The following is an 18743-nucleotide window of genomic DNA, read 5'->3' on the forward strand; positions in this document are numbered from 1 at the left end:
AATACTAAAAATTGATAGCTTGGTTGGCCATTGGGTTACAAATGTGTTGTGAACTGAAGTAACTATCTCCCAAATCAGTAAACTTGTTGCATTTGTTGTTAAATTAATGATATATGGCAATAACCAAAGTAGGGACATTGCACAAAATGACCTATTTATTTACATTTTTGACTGCTTCCTGGGTAAGAGGATGACCCCTGAGATGTTGTTAAATCCTGTGCTCTCTGTCTGAATGCCCTGAAACAGCAGCCCTCCAGTCCTGAAACAGCAGCCCTCCAGTCCTGAAACAGCAGCCCTCCAGTCCAACCCTGGATATCTCTTATATGAGTTCTCCTGCCTTGGGCTTCTTCAGGTTTTATTCAGATCTTAGATGAGCTCTCCTTTCTATATACAGTACATGTATCCAAAGTCTTGTGGATGATTCATAAGTCTATTTTTCCAATAGGCTTTATAATTGTCTCCTTTACTCAGTTGTTCCTATAATGGTTTGCTAGCACGAGGCTTCAGGGCAATCTGTTCTAAAGTACTGAAGTTTTTCTAGAGTGGTTCGGTATGAATACTGCATTTAGTTGAATCACTGCCATTCAGTTACGTCTAGGTATTTGCAGAAATTAAATTTTCCAAGGATTTTAGTAGAAATATGTCTCTACGGTTTGCACTACTGTTTTTACAGAAGAGTTTTGCAGTTGTGGAATGGTTCATTCTACCCATTTCCCCAAGGGTTTGTACCTCATCTGGCTTTAGCTACTAACATGTATTTATAAAGGGCTACATACAGTATTTCCCAGTTCTGAACACTAGAAGGGTGTTAAAATTAAAGGGGTTATGTATCAAAGGTTGAATCTTACAGTTTATACCTCAAAACTCAAATGAACTTAAATAGTTTCTTATTTAAGAAAAAACTCGAATTAAAAAATATATTCAGCTAGTTTGAGTTGAGAAACCTGAAAACTCGCCAAAAAAAACCCTCGAAACACTCAAATAGATCGAGTTGATTCTACATGAGCTAGACAGGCTTTAAATGGTGCATTTTTGGATTCAAACTATTTCCGGGATCGGGGTATTATAAATCTCAAAAAATTTAAGTTTTTTTTTAAAAAACCTTGGAAAACTAGATTTTCTTCTTAACCCCCCCCCCAAAAAAAGCAATTTTTGACCAAAAAAAACCCATCGAATTTTCATTGAAAACACAACTTGATCCTTAATAAATCTGCCCCCAAACATAAGAATTATATACAAAAACTGATTGATTCAGGAGGAAGAGGACCTCCCATATGGTTTTTGATTCTGCTCAATTTTATCGGGTTTTTTCCTGCACGGATTTATTCGAGTTATTTTATTAATAAATAAGGCAATATCGAGCGTGGGAGTTTGGTTGAGCTTTTTTTATTTTAATTATGAGATATGAGATGAGTTTCATGAACTACACACTATTTTTGTATTAAAGAATTTCCACATAAAAAGCAATGTTTTAACCACATTTTGATGTTTTCTAAACTATTCATAGGATGCCTTAAGTAGATGCAAATGATCCAAGGTATTGTCTGAACACTAGAAGGGTGTTAAAATTAAAGGGGTTATGTATCAAAGGTTGAATCTTAGAGTTTTTATACCTCAAATGAACTTAAATCGTTTCTTATTTAAGAAAAAACTTGAATAAAAAATAGATTCAGCTAGTTTGAGTTGAGAAACCTGAAAACTCTTTGTATTAAAGAATTTCCACATAAAAAGCAATGTTTTAACCACATTTTAATGTTTTCTAAACTATTCATAGGATGCCGTATGTAGATGCAAATGATCCAAGGTATTGAAGCCCTTGCCCAAAAAAAATGGTTTTCTACTGTATCATACTGTATTGATGCGTTTCATGATTACTTTGGGGAATATGGATTCTACTGTTGTCTAGAAACTCAGCATATGTATTCTGAAAGTTTTCTCCATTGTACAATTGATTCTCTTTATTCTGCCACTGTGAAAATAGAAAAAGATGTATTAAACATGTTGGCTATCATTGGAATGAATCTCTTAAAGTAGCTCACAGCATAACAAATGGTAAAGCATCTTTAAGTAAGCAAAACTAAAGACAATGGGGGAAATTCACTAAAGGGGGAATTTTCGCCTCAGAAGGCTCCACCACACTTCACTAATCTTTGTCAGATGTTAATTTGCAGCTCATACGCTAATTTATCAAAATGCAAAGTTATGTCTCGGCAGACAAACAGCGAAACTTCGTCAGCGCGATTTCATTTCTGCCTAGCGAAACTTTGTTAACACAATTATGCTTAGGTCAATTTGAATAGGAGGGGTACCTATAGATCAGTGGTCCCCAACCAGTAGCTCGTGAGCAACATGTTGCTCTCCAACTCCTTGAATGTTGCTCTCCGTGTCCTCAAAGCAGGTGATTATTTTCAAATTCCAGGCTTGGAGGCAAGTTTTGGTTGTAGAAAAACTAGTTGTACTGCCAAACAGAGCCTCAGTGTTGGTTGACAATCCATATAGGGGCTACTATAAGGCCAATCACAGCCCTTATTTGGCACCCAAAGAACATTTTTCATGCTAGTGTTGCTCCCCAACTCCTTTTACTTCTGAATGTTGCTCACGGGTTCTAAAGGTTGGGGATCCCTGCTATAGATGATATATATGTCTTTATTAGTGATGTTGGTGAAAATGCTTGAAGTGGCCACTTATTATTAAAAAAGTCCAATAAAGACAAACGGGCGAAAGGGGTGACGTACTGGAAAATTCTCACTTAAGTGAATTTACGGAATAATGATCGTTTGCCTGACAAAAATTCACCTGGCAAAAGGGTTCGAAACATTGTTAGTGCTTAATTTTGCTAGCGAATTGTCCTTTATTCCTGTTGGTACATTAGCGATGTCCCTGCGGATTGTATCTCTGGGGAATTATTGCTAGCGACGGCCAATTTGCCCTTTAGTAAATTTGCCCCATAGTCTCTTGGCTGATTGCTGGGGATGTGTATTTTACAGGGACAGCCAGAAGATAAATATTATACCAATTGGTGCCAGTAACGGTATTAATGCTCCAAATGGCACAAGATCTTACGACCAGGAAAAATCTAGTTAATAATAGATTTCTATATCAATTTCAGAAGTATTGGGGTTTCCAGTATAAATCTGAAATTGCCAGCCAGGTATAATCTGGCTGCCGTCTCGGATCTCAACTCAAATCTATTCAGTGTGGACATAGACATGACATAGTTTAATGGGACAATTTATTGATGCTACTCATGCATTACTCATTTTCCTTTTCGTTTCTATTGAAAAAGAACTTTAATCAATACATTTTTTAAATAGTCAGATCCCCCGAGGAATGTGACGTTTATTTTGTCTTTATCAAGTAATTGTTATATTCTTAACTTCTCTATTTTACTGCGTAGCTCAATATATAATAAAAAATGAATTTTTAAGATTAAAAAAATAGGCAAGACGAATGTAATGTACTAGCCATGTTCATTGCACTCATGCTGAACAAGGGGAATACTGAATTTTTTTGCTGCTCTCTAAATATCTGCACTGCTCTGTAATCTTTTACCATAAACTGCCATGCAGTCAGCACTCTGGCCTGACAGTGCTGTTTTTATGAGGGCTAGCTGGGGAGGCACATAGACAATCCCCTCTACCCCATCTTGTGTACAGGGTCGGACTGGGGGTCAGACCCCCTACTGCGACAATGCGCATGCGCAAAAGGAGGCACAAATTGTTTTTTTAGGGCCAGGAGACCGGGAGAGTTGGTCTGGCCCGGCGAGCGCCCATGAGGGCTGGGGCCCACCGTGTTTTTCCTGGTGTCCCGCCGGGCCAGTCCAACCCTGCTTGTGTAGGATGTACTTTTGCTCCCTTAGTACTTTTGCTCCCTTAGTGCTGTAGAGCTTGTGGCAGGTGTTTCAGTCACCTATGCGGCCCAAGTCACCATGCTTTTGCTCTTCTGTTAGAAAAGCATCTACCTGAATGCTCACCTCTTGTGATGGCATGTGGAAGTTGTCAATCCTTGGTTCTAGGATAAATGAAATAAGCAAATGAATTGCAAATTAAAGAAACAATGCAAAAACAAGCAGGCCCCATGTTCTTAAGGTTATACTGTATGGTGAGATAAAGGCAACATGATATTCTTAAGAATTAACAGGAAATAAAGATGACATGCAAATAACATATGCCACAACATATGGCTACCTCTGTCTACTATAGTACTCTCACCACTACCCTCAATGAGCTTGCTCCTATAAAAACTAAACGTTCTAGACCCAAACCACTTCAACCGTGGCATACTGCTCATACAAAAGCGCTTCAAAGACATTCACGTGCACTTGAGTGTCGCTGGCGCAAATCCCGTTCAGAATCAGACTTTTGGAGCTACAAATCTGCCCTGCGCTCCTATAACACTAGATACAATTATACCGCACCTGATTTCGGCCAATTGGTTCTTGGGTGCACGTCCAGAGACCTGTTCACAGAGGTTCTCCACCATGTAAATATTTTCTTCCAATAGACAGCACTCCAATAGTGTTAAAACCGTCTTTATTTGTAGGACAGCAGCACAGATGCAACGTTTCGAGCGGCACCCCACTCTTTGTCAAGCATTATGCTTGACAAAAGTGGGGTGCCGCTCGAAAACGTTGCATCTATAGGAAGATGCTCCTATAACACTAGCCTCTTCCAAGCCAAACAAACATACTTTACTTCACTCATTAACTCCCTTTCTAAAAAACCAGCACAACTTGTCTCCACCTTTAACACTCTCCTTTCCCCTTCTCCACCCCCTCCATGCACATCTGTCTCTGCTCAAGATATTGCTGAGCACTTCAAAAACAAAATTGACACTATCAGAAGGGACAATGCACTACTCAACCCCCCTAGACTTCCACCACCCTCCCTCCACACTCCCCAATCTCTCGTGTGCTCCTTCACCCCTGTCACTGATGAGGAAGACTCAAAGCTTTTGGCTTCTTCTCACCTTACCACCTGCCCGCTTGATCCCATTCCCTCAAAACTTCTCCGAAAACACCAATCCTTGTCTAATCAAAGCCTTAACTCACCTATTTAATCTTTCACTCTCAACTGGACTGTTTCATTCTCAACTAAAATATGCTCTTGTCACCCCCATTCTGAAAAAACCCTCTGTTGATCCCTCCAATCTTGACAACCTCCGACCTATCTCTCTGCTACCTTTCATCTCTAAACTACTTGAGCGCCTAGTCTACAACCGACTAACTTCATTCCTCTCTGACAATAACCTGCTGGACCCCCTACAATCTGGTTTTAAGCCACAACACTCCATGGAAACTGCCCTGACTCGACTAACTAATGACCCTTTAACCGCTAAAGCCAACAATCATTTCTCACTACTAATACTGCTTGATCTCGCCGCATTTGACACTGTAGATCACCCTCTCCTCCTCCAGTCCCTCCATTCGCTTTGCCTTCATGACACAGCCCTGTCCTGGTTCTCTTCTTACATCACCAATCGTTCCTTCAGTGTCTCCTACAATGGAGTATCATCTTCTCCCCTACCTCTTTCTGTTGGAGTTCCTCAAGGCTCTGTCCTGGGACCATTACTATTCTCCCTCTATACTTCCTCCCTTGGCAAATTAATCAACTTGTATGGTTTCCACTACCACCTCTATGGTGAAGATACTCAGATCTATCTCTCATCTCCTGATCTCAACCCAGAACTCCTAACTCGAGTCTCCTCCTGCCTGTCCGCTATCTCTACCTGGATCTCGCAATGCTACCTTAAATTGAACCTCTCTAAAACTGAAATGGTTCTCTTTCCTCCTACTAACACCAGTAGCATCCCGAAGTATCCATCAAAGTTAACAATTCCACTATCACCCCCTCTCCCCAGGCCTTGGGGTTATCCTAGATTCTGCCCTGTCATTCACTCCTCATATCCAGTCACTTATTAAATCATGTCACTTCCACCTAAGGAACATATCCAAAAAACAATCATTTATCACCCAAGATGCCGACAAAATTCTTATTCACTCTCTCATTATATCGCGTCTAGACTACTGTAACTCTCTTTTAATTGGCCTTCCCCTCCAGAGACTGTCACCTCTCCAGTCCATAATGAACACTGCTGCGAGGCTCATATACCTCAGCAACCGCTCCTCCTCTGCCTCGCCATTCTGTCAATCCCTGCACTGGCTCCCGTTACCTTTCAGGATCAAATTCAAATTAATGACACTGACTTTCAAAGCACTTCATAACTCTGCCCCACCTTACATCTCTGAACTCATCTCTATATACTCACCCAGACAAGCTTTAGATGGTGCATTTTTGGATTCAAGCTATTTCCGGGATCGGGGTATAATAAATCTCAAAAAATGTAAGTTTTTTTTTTAAAAAACCTTGAAAAACTAGATTTTTTTCTTAACCCACCCCCCCCAAAAAAAATAAATTTTTGACCAAAAAAAACCCATCAAATTTTCATGGAAAACACAACTTGATCCTTAATAAATCTGCCCCCAAACATAAGAATTATATACAAAAACTGATTGATTCAGGAGGAAGAGGACCTCCCATATGGTTTTTGGTTCTGCTCAATTTTATTGGGTTTTTTCCTGAACGGATTTATTTGAGTTATTTTATTAATAAATAAGGCAATATCGAGCGTGGGAGTTTGGTTGAGCTTTTTTTTTATTTTAATTATGAGATATGAGATGAGTTTCATGAACTACACACTATTTTTGTATTAATAATAATTTCCACATAAAAAGCAATGTTTTAACCACATTTTGATGTTTTCTAAACTATTCATAGGATGCCTTAAGTAGATGCAAATGATCCAAGGTATTGTCTGAACACTAGAAGGGTGTTAAAATTAAAGGGGTTATGTATCAAAGGTTGAATCTTAAAGTTTTTATACCTCAAATGAACTTAAATCGTTGAATAAAAAAACTTGAACTTGAATAAAAAATAGATTCAGCTAGTTTGAGTTGAGAAACCTGGAAACTCTTTGTATTAAAGAATTTCCACATAAAAAGCAATGTTTTAACCACATTTTGATGTTTTCTAAACTATTCATAGGATGCCTTAAGTAGATGCAAATGATCCAAGGTATTGAAGCCCTTGCCCAAAAGAAATGGTTTTCTACTGTATCATACTGTATTGATGCATTTCATGATTACTTTGGGGAATATGGATTCTACTGTTGTCTAGAAACTCAGCATATGTATTCTGAAAGTTTTCTCCATTGTACAATTGATTCTCTGTATTCTGCCACTGTGAAAATAGAAAAAGATGTATTAAACATGCTGGCTATCATTGGAATAAATCTCTTAAAGTAGCTTGCAGCATAACAAATGGTAAAGCATCTTTAAGTAAGCAAAACTAAAGACAATGGGGGAAATTCACTAAAGGCTCCACCACACTTCACTAATCTTTGTCAGATGTTAATTTGCAGCTCATACGTTAATTTATCAAAATGCAAAGTTATGTCTCGGCAGACAAACAGGGAAACTTCGTCAGCGAAACTTTGTTAACACAATTATGCTTAGGTCCCTTTTGAATAGGACGGGTACCTATAGATGATATATATGTCTTTATTAGTGATGTTGGTGAAAATGCTTGAAGTGGCCACTTATTATTAAAAAAGTCCAATAAAGACAAAAGGGCGAAAGGGGTGACGTACTGGAAAATTCGCACTTTAGTGAATTTACGGAATAATGCCTGACAAAAATTCACCTGGCAAAAGGGTTCGAAACATTGTTAGTGCTTAATTTTGCTAGCGAATTGTCCTTTATTCCTGTTGGTACATTAGCGATGTCCCTGCGGATTGTATCTCTGGGGAATTATTGCTAGCGACGGCCAATTTGCCCTTTAGTAAATTTGCCCCATAGTCTCTTGGCTGATTGCTGGGGATGTGTATTTTACAGGGACAGCCAGAAGATAAATATTATACCAATTGGTGCCAGTAACGGTATTAATGATCCAAATGGCACAAGATCTTACGACCAGGAAAAATCTAGTTAATAATAGATTTCTATATCAATTTCAGAAGTATTGGGGTTTCCAGTATAAATCTGAAATTGCCAGTCAGGTATAATCTGGCTGCCGTCTCGGATCTCAACTCAAATCTATTCAGTGTGGACATAGACATGACATAGTTTAATGGGACAATTTTTTGATACTACTCATGCATTACTCATTTTCCTTTTCGTTTCTATTGAAAATGGAACTTTAATCAATACATTTTTTAAATAGTCAGATCCCCCGAGGAATGTAACGTTTATTTTGTCTTTATCAAGTAATTGTTATATTCTTAACTTCTCTATTTTACTGCGTAGCTCAATATATAATAAAAAATGAATTTTTAAGATTAAAAAAATAGGCAAGACGAATGTAATGTACTAGCCATGTTCATTGCACTCATGCTGAACAAGGGGAATACTGAAGTTTTTTTGCTGCTCTCTAAATATCTGCACTGCTCTGTAATCTTTACCATAAGCTGCCATGCAGTCAGCACTCTGGCCTGACAGTGCTGTTTTTATGAGGGCTAGCTGGGGAGGCACATAGACAATCCCCTCTACCCCATCTTGTGTACAGGGTCGGACTGGGGGTCAGACCCCCTACTGCAACAATGCGCATGCGCAAAAGGAGGCACAAATTGTTTTTTTAGGGCCAGGAGACCGGAAGAGTTGGTCTGGCCCGGCGAGGGCCCATGAGGGCTGGGGCCCACCGGGTTTTTCCCGGTGTCCCGCCGGGCCAGTCCGACCCTGCTTGCGTAGAATTCAGACTTTCAAGTTAATTAATTAGCACTAAGGATGTACTTTTGCTCCCTTAGTGCTGTAGAGCTTGTGGCAGGTGTTTCAGTCACCTATGCGGCCCAAGTCACCATGCTTTTGCTCTTCTGTTAGAAAAGCATCTACCTGAATGCTCACCTCTTGTGATGGCATGTGGAAGTTGTCAATCCTTGGTTCTAGGATAAATGAAATAAGCAAATGAATTGCAAATTAAAGAAACAATGCAAAAACAAGCAGGAACCCATGTTCTTAAGGTTATACTGTATGGTGAGATAAAGGCAACTTGATATTCTTATGTATTAACTGGAAATAAAGATGACATGCAAATAACATATGCCACAAAGACTATGATGCCAACCAACAAATAATATGCTGAATGTGAGAACAACTTTAAGAAACAAAGACCGTACAAAGCAAATTATATGCCTGGGAGACATTTCTGTGCTACAGTGCTGCAAACTCATGCAGAACATTTAATGACTTTATGGGGGTTACTTACTAAAACTCAAATTTATCTCAACTTTTTATTAAACCAAGCTCTTTGAAATGCCAATCCACAATTTTAACTTATTTTTCGATAAAATAACTCGAAAAATTCAATGTGGGAAAAGATTCAATAAAATCAAGCAAAAACTGTAATCAAATAGCAACTTTGGGGTATAAGGTTTCCCCTTTAAAACCCCCCTTTAAAAAAAAATTATCTTAGTAAATAACCCCCTAAGTGTATGTTGATTTCTAATAACAATTTTCTAATATATACAGTTACAAGCAGGTTAAAAGCTCTGTATTATGAGTAATAAAAAAGCCTAAACAGCACAATAGTCTCTTTCTAGGCATATAGGTTTTGCATACAGTATATTCTGTTTTATCCAAATAATCCAAATTTTTTAAAATGATTTCCTGTAATTAAAAAAACGGTACCTTGTAGTTGAGCCAAATTAAGATAAAATTAATCCTCACTGGAGTTAAAACCATCTTATTGGGTTTTACTTAATGTTTACATGATTTCATATTAGACTTAAAGGAACAGTAACATAAACATTTAAAATGTTTTATAGCAATAAAAATATAATGCAGTGTTGCCCTGCACTGGTAAAACTGCTGTTTTTGCTTCAGAAACACTACTATCGTTTATATAAATAAGCTGCTGTGTTGTAATGGGGGCAGCCATTCAAAGGAGAAAAGGCTCAGTTTACACAGCAGATAAGCTCTGTAGAACATAATGGTGTTATCTGTTATCCACTATTTAACCTGTGGAGATGGACTGAAAGATGAGTTTATTCTTGAGTTTAACAGCAATCTCTGTTGGCATTTGATAACAATGAATACTGTGATGTTAACAGCTACAGATTTAATACTTATAGTCTCTCAAATGTTCATACAGTACCTGTGAAGTCTGTGTAGACTATAGGTCCCCTGTAAGTAATCAGAAAAGAAGTGAAACCACAAGTGCAGGTATTTAAACACATAAAGACAATATCAGATTAATAGCACTTACTCTTCTCTGTTGGAATGAAAACCTGTAGAAAACAAAGATAGGGCCTTAGTTTCACAAAACCAGAAACTACACATCAACTTACAGTAGATGAACATACTTTTTTGTCCATTTTCGATCGAATAGGTTCATATTCGGCCGAATTAGATTAGTTTCAATCGAAGGAATAGCACATTCGATTCGAAGTTTTTCCGCAAAAAAAACCCATTGATTTTTCAAAGTCCACTAATTGACTCCAAATAGATTCTAGGAGGTCCCCCATAGGCTAAAACAGCAATTGGGCAGGTTTTAGATGGCGAATGGTCATCATACATTTCGATATTCAAATTTTTGAATTTTTTTCAAATTCTAATCGAATTTGGACTGTTCCCTAGTTGAAGTGCACACAAAATAGCTCGAAATTTTTTCATTCGATAATTCACCTCGACCTTTGATAAATCTGCCCCTAAGTCCCCTGTGTGAGTAAAAAGCCCTGGTATGTTTACAATAATTTGATGATTCCAGTTGACTATTTTTGGTGTTACGGTTTCAGGATAAGCATCATAGGAGTCGTTTATAAATGGCAGAGCAGGGTGCAAAGTTCAAAAATGTACAAGCTGACATATTATTTGCACTTTGCACTCTGAGGATCCCTGTGATACTTATGATGGGTAGTAAGAACTAGAATGCCTTACTCCCACCAGCGTTGAACATTATGCTGGATTTTAAACCTGGATTGAGGTCGGAGCACAGCAATGCCCCAGATGCAAGTGCAGGTGTACACCATTTGTAAATGACCATGGGTCTGTGTTCTGTGGACTCATTTGTTGGCAAAATCACACCCCTTTTTGTTCATTTACACAGAAATTCGCAACGCTAGTGTATAATATAGGCCTGCCAGGCCAAAGTCAGCCTGACATATGCAGTCGGTAATAATAATGCTCCTTAGCACCATGCCTCTTGCGGTGTTCCCCAGTGATTTGTAGTTTAGGAGGTGGCTGTTGATGTGCCTCATGAATACAGGGCCACCGAACCCTGTGGGCGATCACAATAAGGTGACCAGATTTTGAGTGTGCCATGACAATTTTGACCATGCCCCCCATAAACCACTCCCCATTTTACAAATACAGGAAGAAAGCAGTGGTATTTCAATGTGTAAATACCCCCACACAGCAGGATGGCACAGTGGCAATTCCATGTAAAAGAACTCTCAGAACTCACAGTAGGGTGGCACAGTGGCAACTCCATGAATAAACACCCCCAGAACTCTAACAGGATGGTACAGTGGCAACTCCATGTATAAACACCCCCAGAACTCACAGCAGGCTTTCTGCACTGATTTTTCAGGGGGAGAGGGGGTATCTGCACAATAGCAAAGCACAAATCTGACTTCTATCTCTTAGCCAACTACATAGTACATTCACATTCCACAGCATAAAGAAAATGTTCCCCTCCAGTCACCAACATGACCGAATGTGTATGCATGTGAGGGTGGGAAATTCAAAGTAGCAGGGTTTCTGCAATCTGTGTGGCTATACTGTTCAGCTCTTCGGTCCAGTTACAGATTATACCTGCCATCTGCTAGTGCTCTTCTGCCTGTCCATTTATGCAATGGGGGTCTGACTGAATTGCTGCACGGGGAAATTTTCAAATAACTTTGGCAGACGGGAGTGCTTCACAGGGTCAGTTCTCCACAGGGACTGAGGTCCTGAAATGGGCCTGTCCCTTTGGGATGGGGACGAATGGTCACCTTAAATCAGGAGGGCAGGATACAAAGTGGGAAAAACATGGTGGTTTGCACTTTTTGTGCACTTTGCTCCCTGACCTACTGTACATGACCCCTGATTTATCCTTTACCAGCAATTTTGGGATATCAACACTGAAATTTAAAGCCCTTGAATATGCTGTTGAATTGGTAGGACTTTCTGTTACTGTTCACAGACATAAAACTATTATAGCGAGTGCATACCTTTATTGGTGTAAGCCAGATAACCTGCCACTGAGATGAGTATTATGAGGACTGCGGCACCAGCACTGAGAGAAACTGTTAGAGTATTTCCTGCAGGAATATTCTCTGTAGATTCTAGAGGTAAAACAGAAAATATACGCTAAGGAACTGTACTTTACTTAAAAGGGTAGTTTGCCATTGAGTTAACTTTTAATATATCATATATTATTCTATTCCTAGAACTTGGTGTTATTTTTTTTTTTATAGTTTTTATTATTAAAATGTATTTATATAGCGCCAACATATTTTGCAGCGCTGTATTGAATGCTTTTTTAATTATTTGTCCTTTTCACATTAAGGTGCAGATTTATCAAAGGTCGAATTTCGAAGTGAAATATACTTCTAAATTCGACCATCGAATGGCTATACTTCGACTTCGAATATCGAAGTCAAAGTTTTTTTTACCGAATTCGAGCGATTCGAATAATTTCAGCGATCGTTCGGACGATTTACTTTGAATACAAAAAACGTAAAAAAATGCATTAGATGGTCAACATAGGCTAAAATAGCACTTCGGCAGGTTTAATTTGGCGAACGATTGAAGTCAAAGTTTTTTTCGACAGTACTTTGATTATTGAATATTCGAATATTCAAACTATTTTACTTCGAATCGAATTCAAAGTAAATTCAAAGTTGTAGTATCCTATTCGATGATCGAAGTATCCAAAAAATTACTTTGAATTTCGAATTTTTTTACTTTGAAAATTCCCTGGAATTCACTTCTACCCTTCCTCACTTCTAAAATACTATCTGTTTATTGGAATTATTGAACTTAAAACCCACAACTTTGGGAGGGTACAATGTTATTGATATTTTTACTATTGTTGTGTAGCCCTATTCTACTACTGCAGGAAATCCAGCAATTATTTTCTTCCTTGTGGCGCGATAGGAGTCATGTGTCTCTGCTACAGGGGAGAGCAGGTACATCATGATTTGGCTTGATTCCACCCAGGACAGACTGGGCTGTGATACCCCACCATGGGAACTTCCCAGAGTCGCAATCACACACACAGAGGAAAGATTGAGGGGGTTTATTTGCAGGACATTGTGTCTAAATAACCGTGATACATACAGCCTGCCAGCCAGCAACATAATATTTCAGATGGTTTTTATCTCTGTGCTACTGGGGGGGGATTCTCTCTTATATGGCAGTTTCTTCAAAGTCCTGAGGACTCCCTTTGGCTTTCCATGCCCTTAGAAGAGCTCAATTTGATCTTCAGAGCCCTGACAAGGACTTCTGTTCCTCCACCCTCTAAATAGAGCATGGTTTTCTGCCACTGGGGTTTCCTACTAACTTTACACACACAGTAATAGCTGGAATCTTGCATTATCTTGCTTTCTCTCTGCTGCTTCTCTCTCCCAGCACTTCCTGTGCAGCACTTCCTGTGCAGCACTTCCTTCCTGTTAGCTCACAGGGGAGGAGACTCCTCCTTGCACAAAACAAAACAGAGGAGAGACAAGTAGACATAGCTTTCCTACATATTGATTATTTTTTTTAATTTAGGCCCTTTCCTATTCATCTTCCAGTCATTTAAGCCACTGCCTAGTTGTTAAGGGAAATCAGACCCTAGTATACACTGAAGTCAGTTGCAGATTGTCTTATAATAATGTCTACATCATACGTAAAGTTAATTTTAAGGTGAACGACACTTTTTTCTTGTTTTACTTGTAAAATATAAATAATTCTAAAATATCCTTATTGTCTAGATATAAGGGGAATAATGTAGCCCCAACTGTAAACTAAGGGGATATTCAAAATTAGGCAGAATACCAAATCCACTTAGATACATTTGGCCAAACACTAAACCAATTCAAAACTAATTGATTACCAAATTATATGTTAACGTAAATGTGCTGCCTTCAACTGTTCAGTTTGCATATACTGTATTTAAAGGGGTTGTCCATCTTTGCATTAACTTTTAGGGGGTTATCAAATTATTTCAATATTTTCTGATACAAACTCAGATCAAATCTGCTTGGGTTTTTTATGCTTATTTATTATTACATTTTACCAAAAATTTGCTTTGCAGGAAAAAAATCCGATTTTTTTCAGATTTTTCATCTGATTTTCACATTTTTATTTTCACCAAAAAACTCAGATTTTTGCCCGAAAACTCAGAAAGCTTCAGGTCATTGCAGGAAACCCAGTGCACATCAAAAAATCATTGGAACTTCTTCCATTGACTTATATGCAACCTCAAAAGGTCTGAGATGCTGGATGTTCTGATTCGGACTCGGGGTTTAATAAATTCTAAAAAATTTGTGATTTTTTTAAAAGTCCGATTTTATTAAAAAAAAATCACAATTTTTTCTAGATTTTTGCTTTCAGAGTTTAGTAAATAACCCCCTTAGTATGATGTAGAGAGTGATATTCTGAGACAATCTGCAGCTGGTTTACAATTTTTTTATTATTTGTGGTGTATTAGTTATTTAGCTATTTATTGAATGGCTGTCCAGTTTGCAATTGCAGCAGTCTCGTTTCTAGGGTCCAAGTTACCCTAGCAACCATGCATTGATTTAAACACGAGACTTTAATAGGAATAGCAGAGGCCCTGAATAGAAAGATGAGTAATAAAAAGTAGAAAGAGCTATACATTTGTAGCCCTATCTATTTAGATGGCTTCAGTGACACCCATAAAGCTGAAAATAAACAGAAGAAGGAGGCAAATAATTCAAAAAACTATTTATTGAAGACCAATTGAAAAGTTGTCTGTCATTTTATAACATACTAAAAGTTAACTTTAGGTGAACCATCCCTTTAACAGTTAATGATATTAAAAGTTACCTTTGAGTTTCATAACCTGTAGGAACTTGGTCTGAGGCTTCATAACTTACGAACATAGAAAAGGACTCCATTGTGACTTTTACTTCTCATAATGGAACCTTTTCCCCTATATATTATAGAGAAATATATATATATATATTTTTTTTTGTGGACAGAGATCGGTAGAACAGTCTCTTTTATATGTTACTACCAGAGAAGAACTAAGCAGCGCATTTTGCCCAATAACTGGTCCTTGTGGAAAGTAAAGTATTTCAACCAATGACTGGTTTTTGGATAAATCAAAGCAGTTTCTGCAAATCCCTACGCACAGATTGTTGGGTTATGAGGAAAGTGAGCAGTTCATGCATGTACTTGTACATAAAGCAAATGAATACCAACATAAGCAACACAGTTCATACCACATTAAACTGATAAACAGAATTATTAACCATTATAAACCATTATTAGATTCACACAAAAATATGTATTTATGGTATGTTCATAATTTATCTGTTGTACTCCTTAAATTATTGTTTTGTTTCCATTAGCGTACAAGGAGATCACCTTAAATTTATACTTTGTATAGATTTGTCCCACACTCATGGAATTTGTAACCTCTTGTCTTTCCTTTACAAAGGCAACGTATTGTGCAAAATGCTATATTCCCCACAAAACATAGTTTACTGCATGCTTTGTTTCACAAATCTGGTGCAATTTGCAGCTAATCGTTTCAGATAGTATTGCGATACGAACCTTTGCAGGAACTCTGGAATTAACAGGGTTCCGAGCATAACATTTTGCAGCCGACCTGTAGAGCTATAGCTGCACCTTTAAAGTCATTGAATTCAATCAGATTGCACAGCGGTTGAATTAGAGGTATGTAGGAGCCTTGGGTTTGCTTTTGCCCTGTGATATTTCTACTGCTAATTTATACTAGTGCAAGCTGTTTATAGGAAGAGATCATTCTGGTAAATCTTGGTAAATCATGTGCAAGTTGTGTTCACATATAAATCTGTATGCATTGCATGCTTGGTGGCATGGAAATGCTCATATCAGTGTCATGTGTAGGCCTTTTCCAAATATACATGTCCTTTGCTCCTTAAACTTATTCAGCAACATGCAATTGAATTGTGTTAAATAGGTGCAATTATAGAGGGAGAGAATTCACTGAAGTATGAATCGCTCCTGTTTGCTTACCTGATACATTGATGAATGTTCCATTGCCATGGGCTGATATTACCATGCTGCTCACAAATGAGACTTGACAGATGTAATTCCCTGTGTCTGAAAGCATCACATCCTTCAGCTCAATATCAGCTCTTTTCTGATCCATGAAATTGTCATTACTTACTTTGGAGATTCTCCCTTTGAAATCCTCACTGTCATCAGACACTTTAGGTCCATTAGGTACATGCCTGTACCAGTCATACCATCCGGGTGCTGTACTGTTTTTAATGTTGAGGGTGTAATTACAGGGTAAGATGACTGTACTGCCCACTCTTGTATTTATTACAGGTATCTGAGATACATGAATATCCTGTGGAAGACACCCTGGAAAACACACACACAGTATGATATTCAAAATGTAATGCATGGCATATAATACAGGTATGGGACCTGTTATCCAGAATGCGTTGGACCGGGTGTTTTCCAGATAAGGGATCTTTCCATAATTTGGGTCTCCAAAAAAAAAAAACATTTAAACATTGATTAAACACAGTAGGATTGTTTTGCCAGTACAAGTGTTAATTATATCTTCAGATCACGTTCTGTTTTATAATTACAGGGAAATTATTTTTTTAAATATTAATTATTTGATTAAATTGGAGTCTATGGGTGGTGGCCTTTCCATAATGTGGAACTTTCTGTATTGCAGGTTTCCGAATAAATATATATAAATAAAAAACCTATACAGCTAAGGATTCATTTTCCCTTGAGCAGAAAGCTTACAATTACCATAGTATAGCACAGGAGAGACACTCTTGAATAAACAAGGAAATGAATATTCCCAGGCCATGACGATCGCTTCAGTAGGCTATTTTATTACATCTTCTGGTCATAACAGGGTGATGAAAAGCTTTGGAATATGTAATTAAGACTTAGGGGCCGATTCACAAAGGGTCGAATATCGAGGGTTAATTAACCCTCGATATTCAACTGGGAATTAAAATCCTTCGACTTCGAATATCGAAGTCGAAGGATTTTAGCGCAAATAGTGCGATCGAACGATCAAAGGCTTATTCCTTCGATAGAACGATAAAATCCTTCAAATCGAACGATTCGAAGGATTTAAATCCAACCTTCCCCATAGGCTAACATAGACTTCCGTAGCTTTTAGATGGCGAACTAGGGGGTCGAAGTTTTTTCTTAAAGAGACAGTACTTCGACTATCGAATGGTCGAATAGTCGAACGTTTTTAAGTTCGAATCCTTCGATTCGAAGTCGTAGTCGAAGGTCGTAGTAGCCCATTCGCTGGTCGAAGTAGCCCAAAAAACACTTTGAAATTCGACGTTTTTTTACTTTGAATCCTTCACTCGAAGTTAGTGAATCGGCCCCTTACAGTAATAAACTGCAGAACCACAACTTGTAACTATACAGTGCCAAGAAACAAATCCATATGTAAATACAGGTGTGGAATGTGTTATCCTGAAACCCATAATCCAGAAACCTATTATCCAGATAGCTCCGAATCACGGAAAAGTCATCTCCCATAGACTCCATTTTGATTACATACAAAATTTTAAAACACATTTCCCTTTTCTCTGTAATAATAAGCTAGTAGCTTGTACTTGATCCCAACTAAGACATAATTAATACATATTGCAGGCAAAACAATTTTATTAGGTTTATTTAATGTTGAAATGATTTTTCAGTAGACTTAGTATGTAGATCCATATTTCCCCAGATCCCGAGTAATCTGGAACACAGGTCCAACACCTGTATAACACATCCTAAAAACACAGTGGGTTTATCTTCCTTTTTTAATTTGTAGCCCTCAGGGTCAGCTCAGAATTAAAAAGTATTATGTTACTAATTACTGAAATTACTAAAATAAACAAGGATATATAAATACCTTTATCTTACATGTTGCTATATTCAACAACATATTTTATCCATATTATCTGGTTCATTGTTCTCACCTTTGAGGGTCTTCAGTAGAAGCAGCAATCCTACAGGTCTCATCCTTTTAATGAGAAACGAGCAGATCAAACATGGATTGAATTGTGTCTTGATGTCCTGGATGTAAACTGCAGAGGAACAGAAACAACATTAGAGAAGTTAGTCCTGGAGGGTAAAAACAAAAAGTAAATCAAATGCTTGTGAGTTTCTGAAGTTTAAACATTCAATAAATGTGTGATTTTCAGCTTTACAAGTGCCTAAGAGGACTTTATAGACAGATAGTGGGGGATCTTTTTCGCATAGAGAAGAACGAAGAACAGACCACAAGGAACTGAGCTTTCATTTCAAGCAGTGCAAATGGTTCTTAATGGTGAGGGCAGTGAGGTTGATGTTGCAATGAATGGGTGGGAGATGACCTCATAGTCAGGCATAGATATAATAATCTCAAGATCTACAATTTTACAGGTATGGGACCTTTTATACAGAATGCACGGGACCTGAGGTTTTCCGTATAAGGGATCTTTTCGTAATTTGGATCTTCATACCCTAAGTCTACTAGAAAATCATGTAAACATTAAATAAACCCAATAGGCTGGTTTTACTTCCAATAAGGAGTAAT

The 18743-nt window shown here is 38.0% G+C and overlaps 1 protein-coding gene across 1 annotated transcript; it reads right to left on the reverse strand.

Moving 5' to 3' along the window:
- Positions 1 to 1211: 1211 nt before the first annotated feature.
- Positions 1212 to 18226, reverse strand: LOC121403113 (natural cytotoxicity triggering receptor 3-like). The gene is made up of 9 exons (XM_041590757.1): positions 18145 to 18226; positions 16202 to 16555; positions 12202 to 12315; positions 10257 to 10278; positions 10146 to 10174; positions 8897 to 8934; positions 7145 to 7238; positions 3974 to 4011; positions 1212 to 1969 (listed from the first exon to the last, which is right to left on the reverse strand). The coding sequence occupies exons 1-9, from the start codon at positions 18185 to 18187 to the stop codon at positions 1838 to 1840; spliced, it is 864 nt and encodes a 287-aa protein (XP_041446691.1). The 5' UTR covers positions 18188 to 18226; the 3' UTR covers positions 1212 to 1837.
- Positions 18227 to 18743: the final 517 nt, after the last annotated feature.

This window comes from Xenopus laevis, chromosome 4L, assembly GCF_017654675.1.
Source record: "Xenopus laevis strain J_2021 chromosome 4L, Xenopus_laevis_v10.1, whole genome shotgun sequence".
Lineage (NCBI taxonomy): Eukaryota > Metazoa > Chordata > Amphibia > Anura > Pipidae > Xenopus > Xenopus laevis.

Bases quoted from the DNA above. Each gene is read 5' to 3' on its own strand.
- LOC121403113 (XM_041590757.1), bottom strand. From the start codon at position 18,187: ATGAGACCTGTAGGATTGCTGCTTCTACTGAAGACCCTCAAAG. The intron at 8,935-10,145 runs GTACTGTATGAA...CATTTATCCTAG, and splicing joins AGTCTACACAGACTTCACAG to AACCAAGGATTGACAACTTC. The intron at 4,012-7,144 runs GTAATCATGAAA...CATTTATCCTAG, and splicing joins TAGAATCCATATTCCCCAAA to AACCAAGGATTGACAACTTC.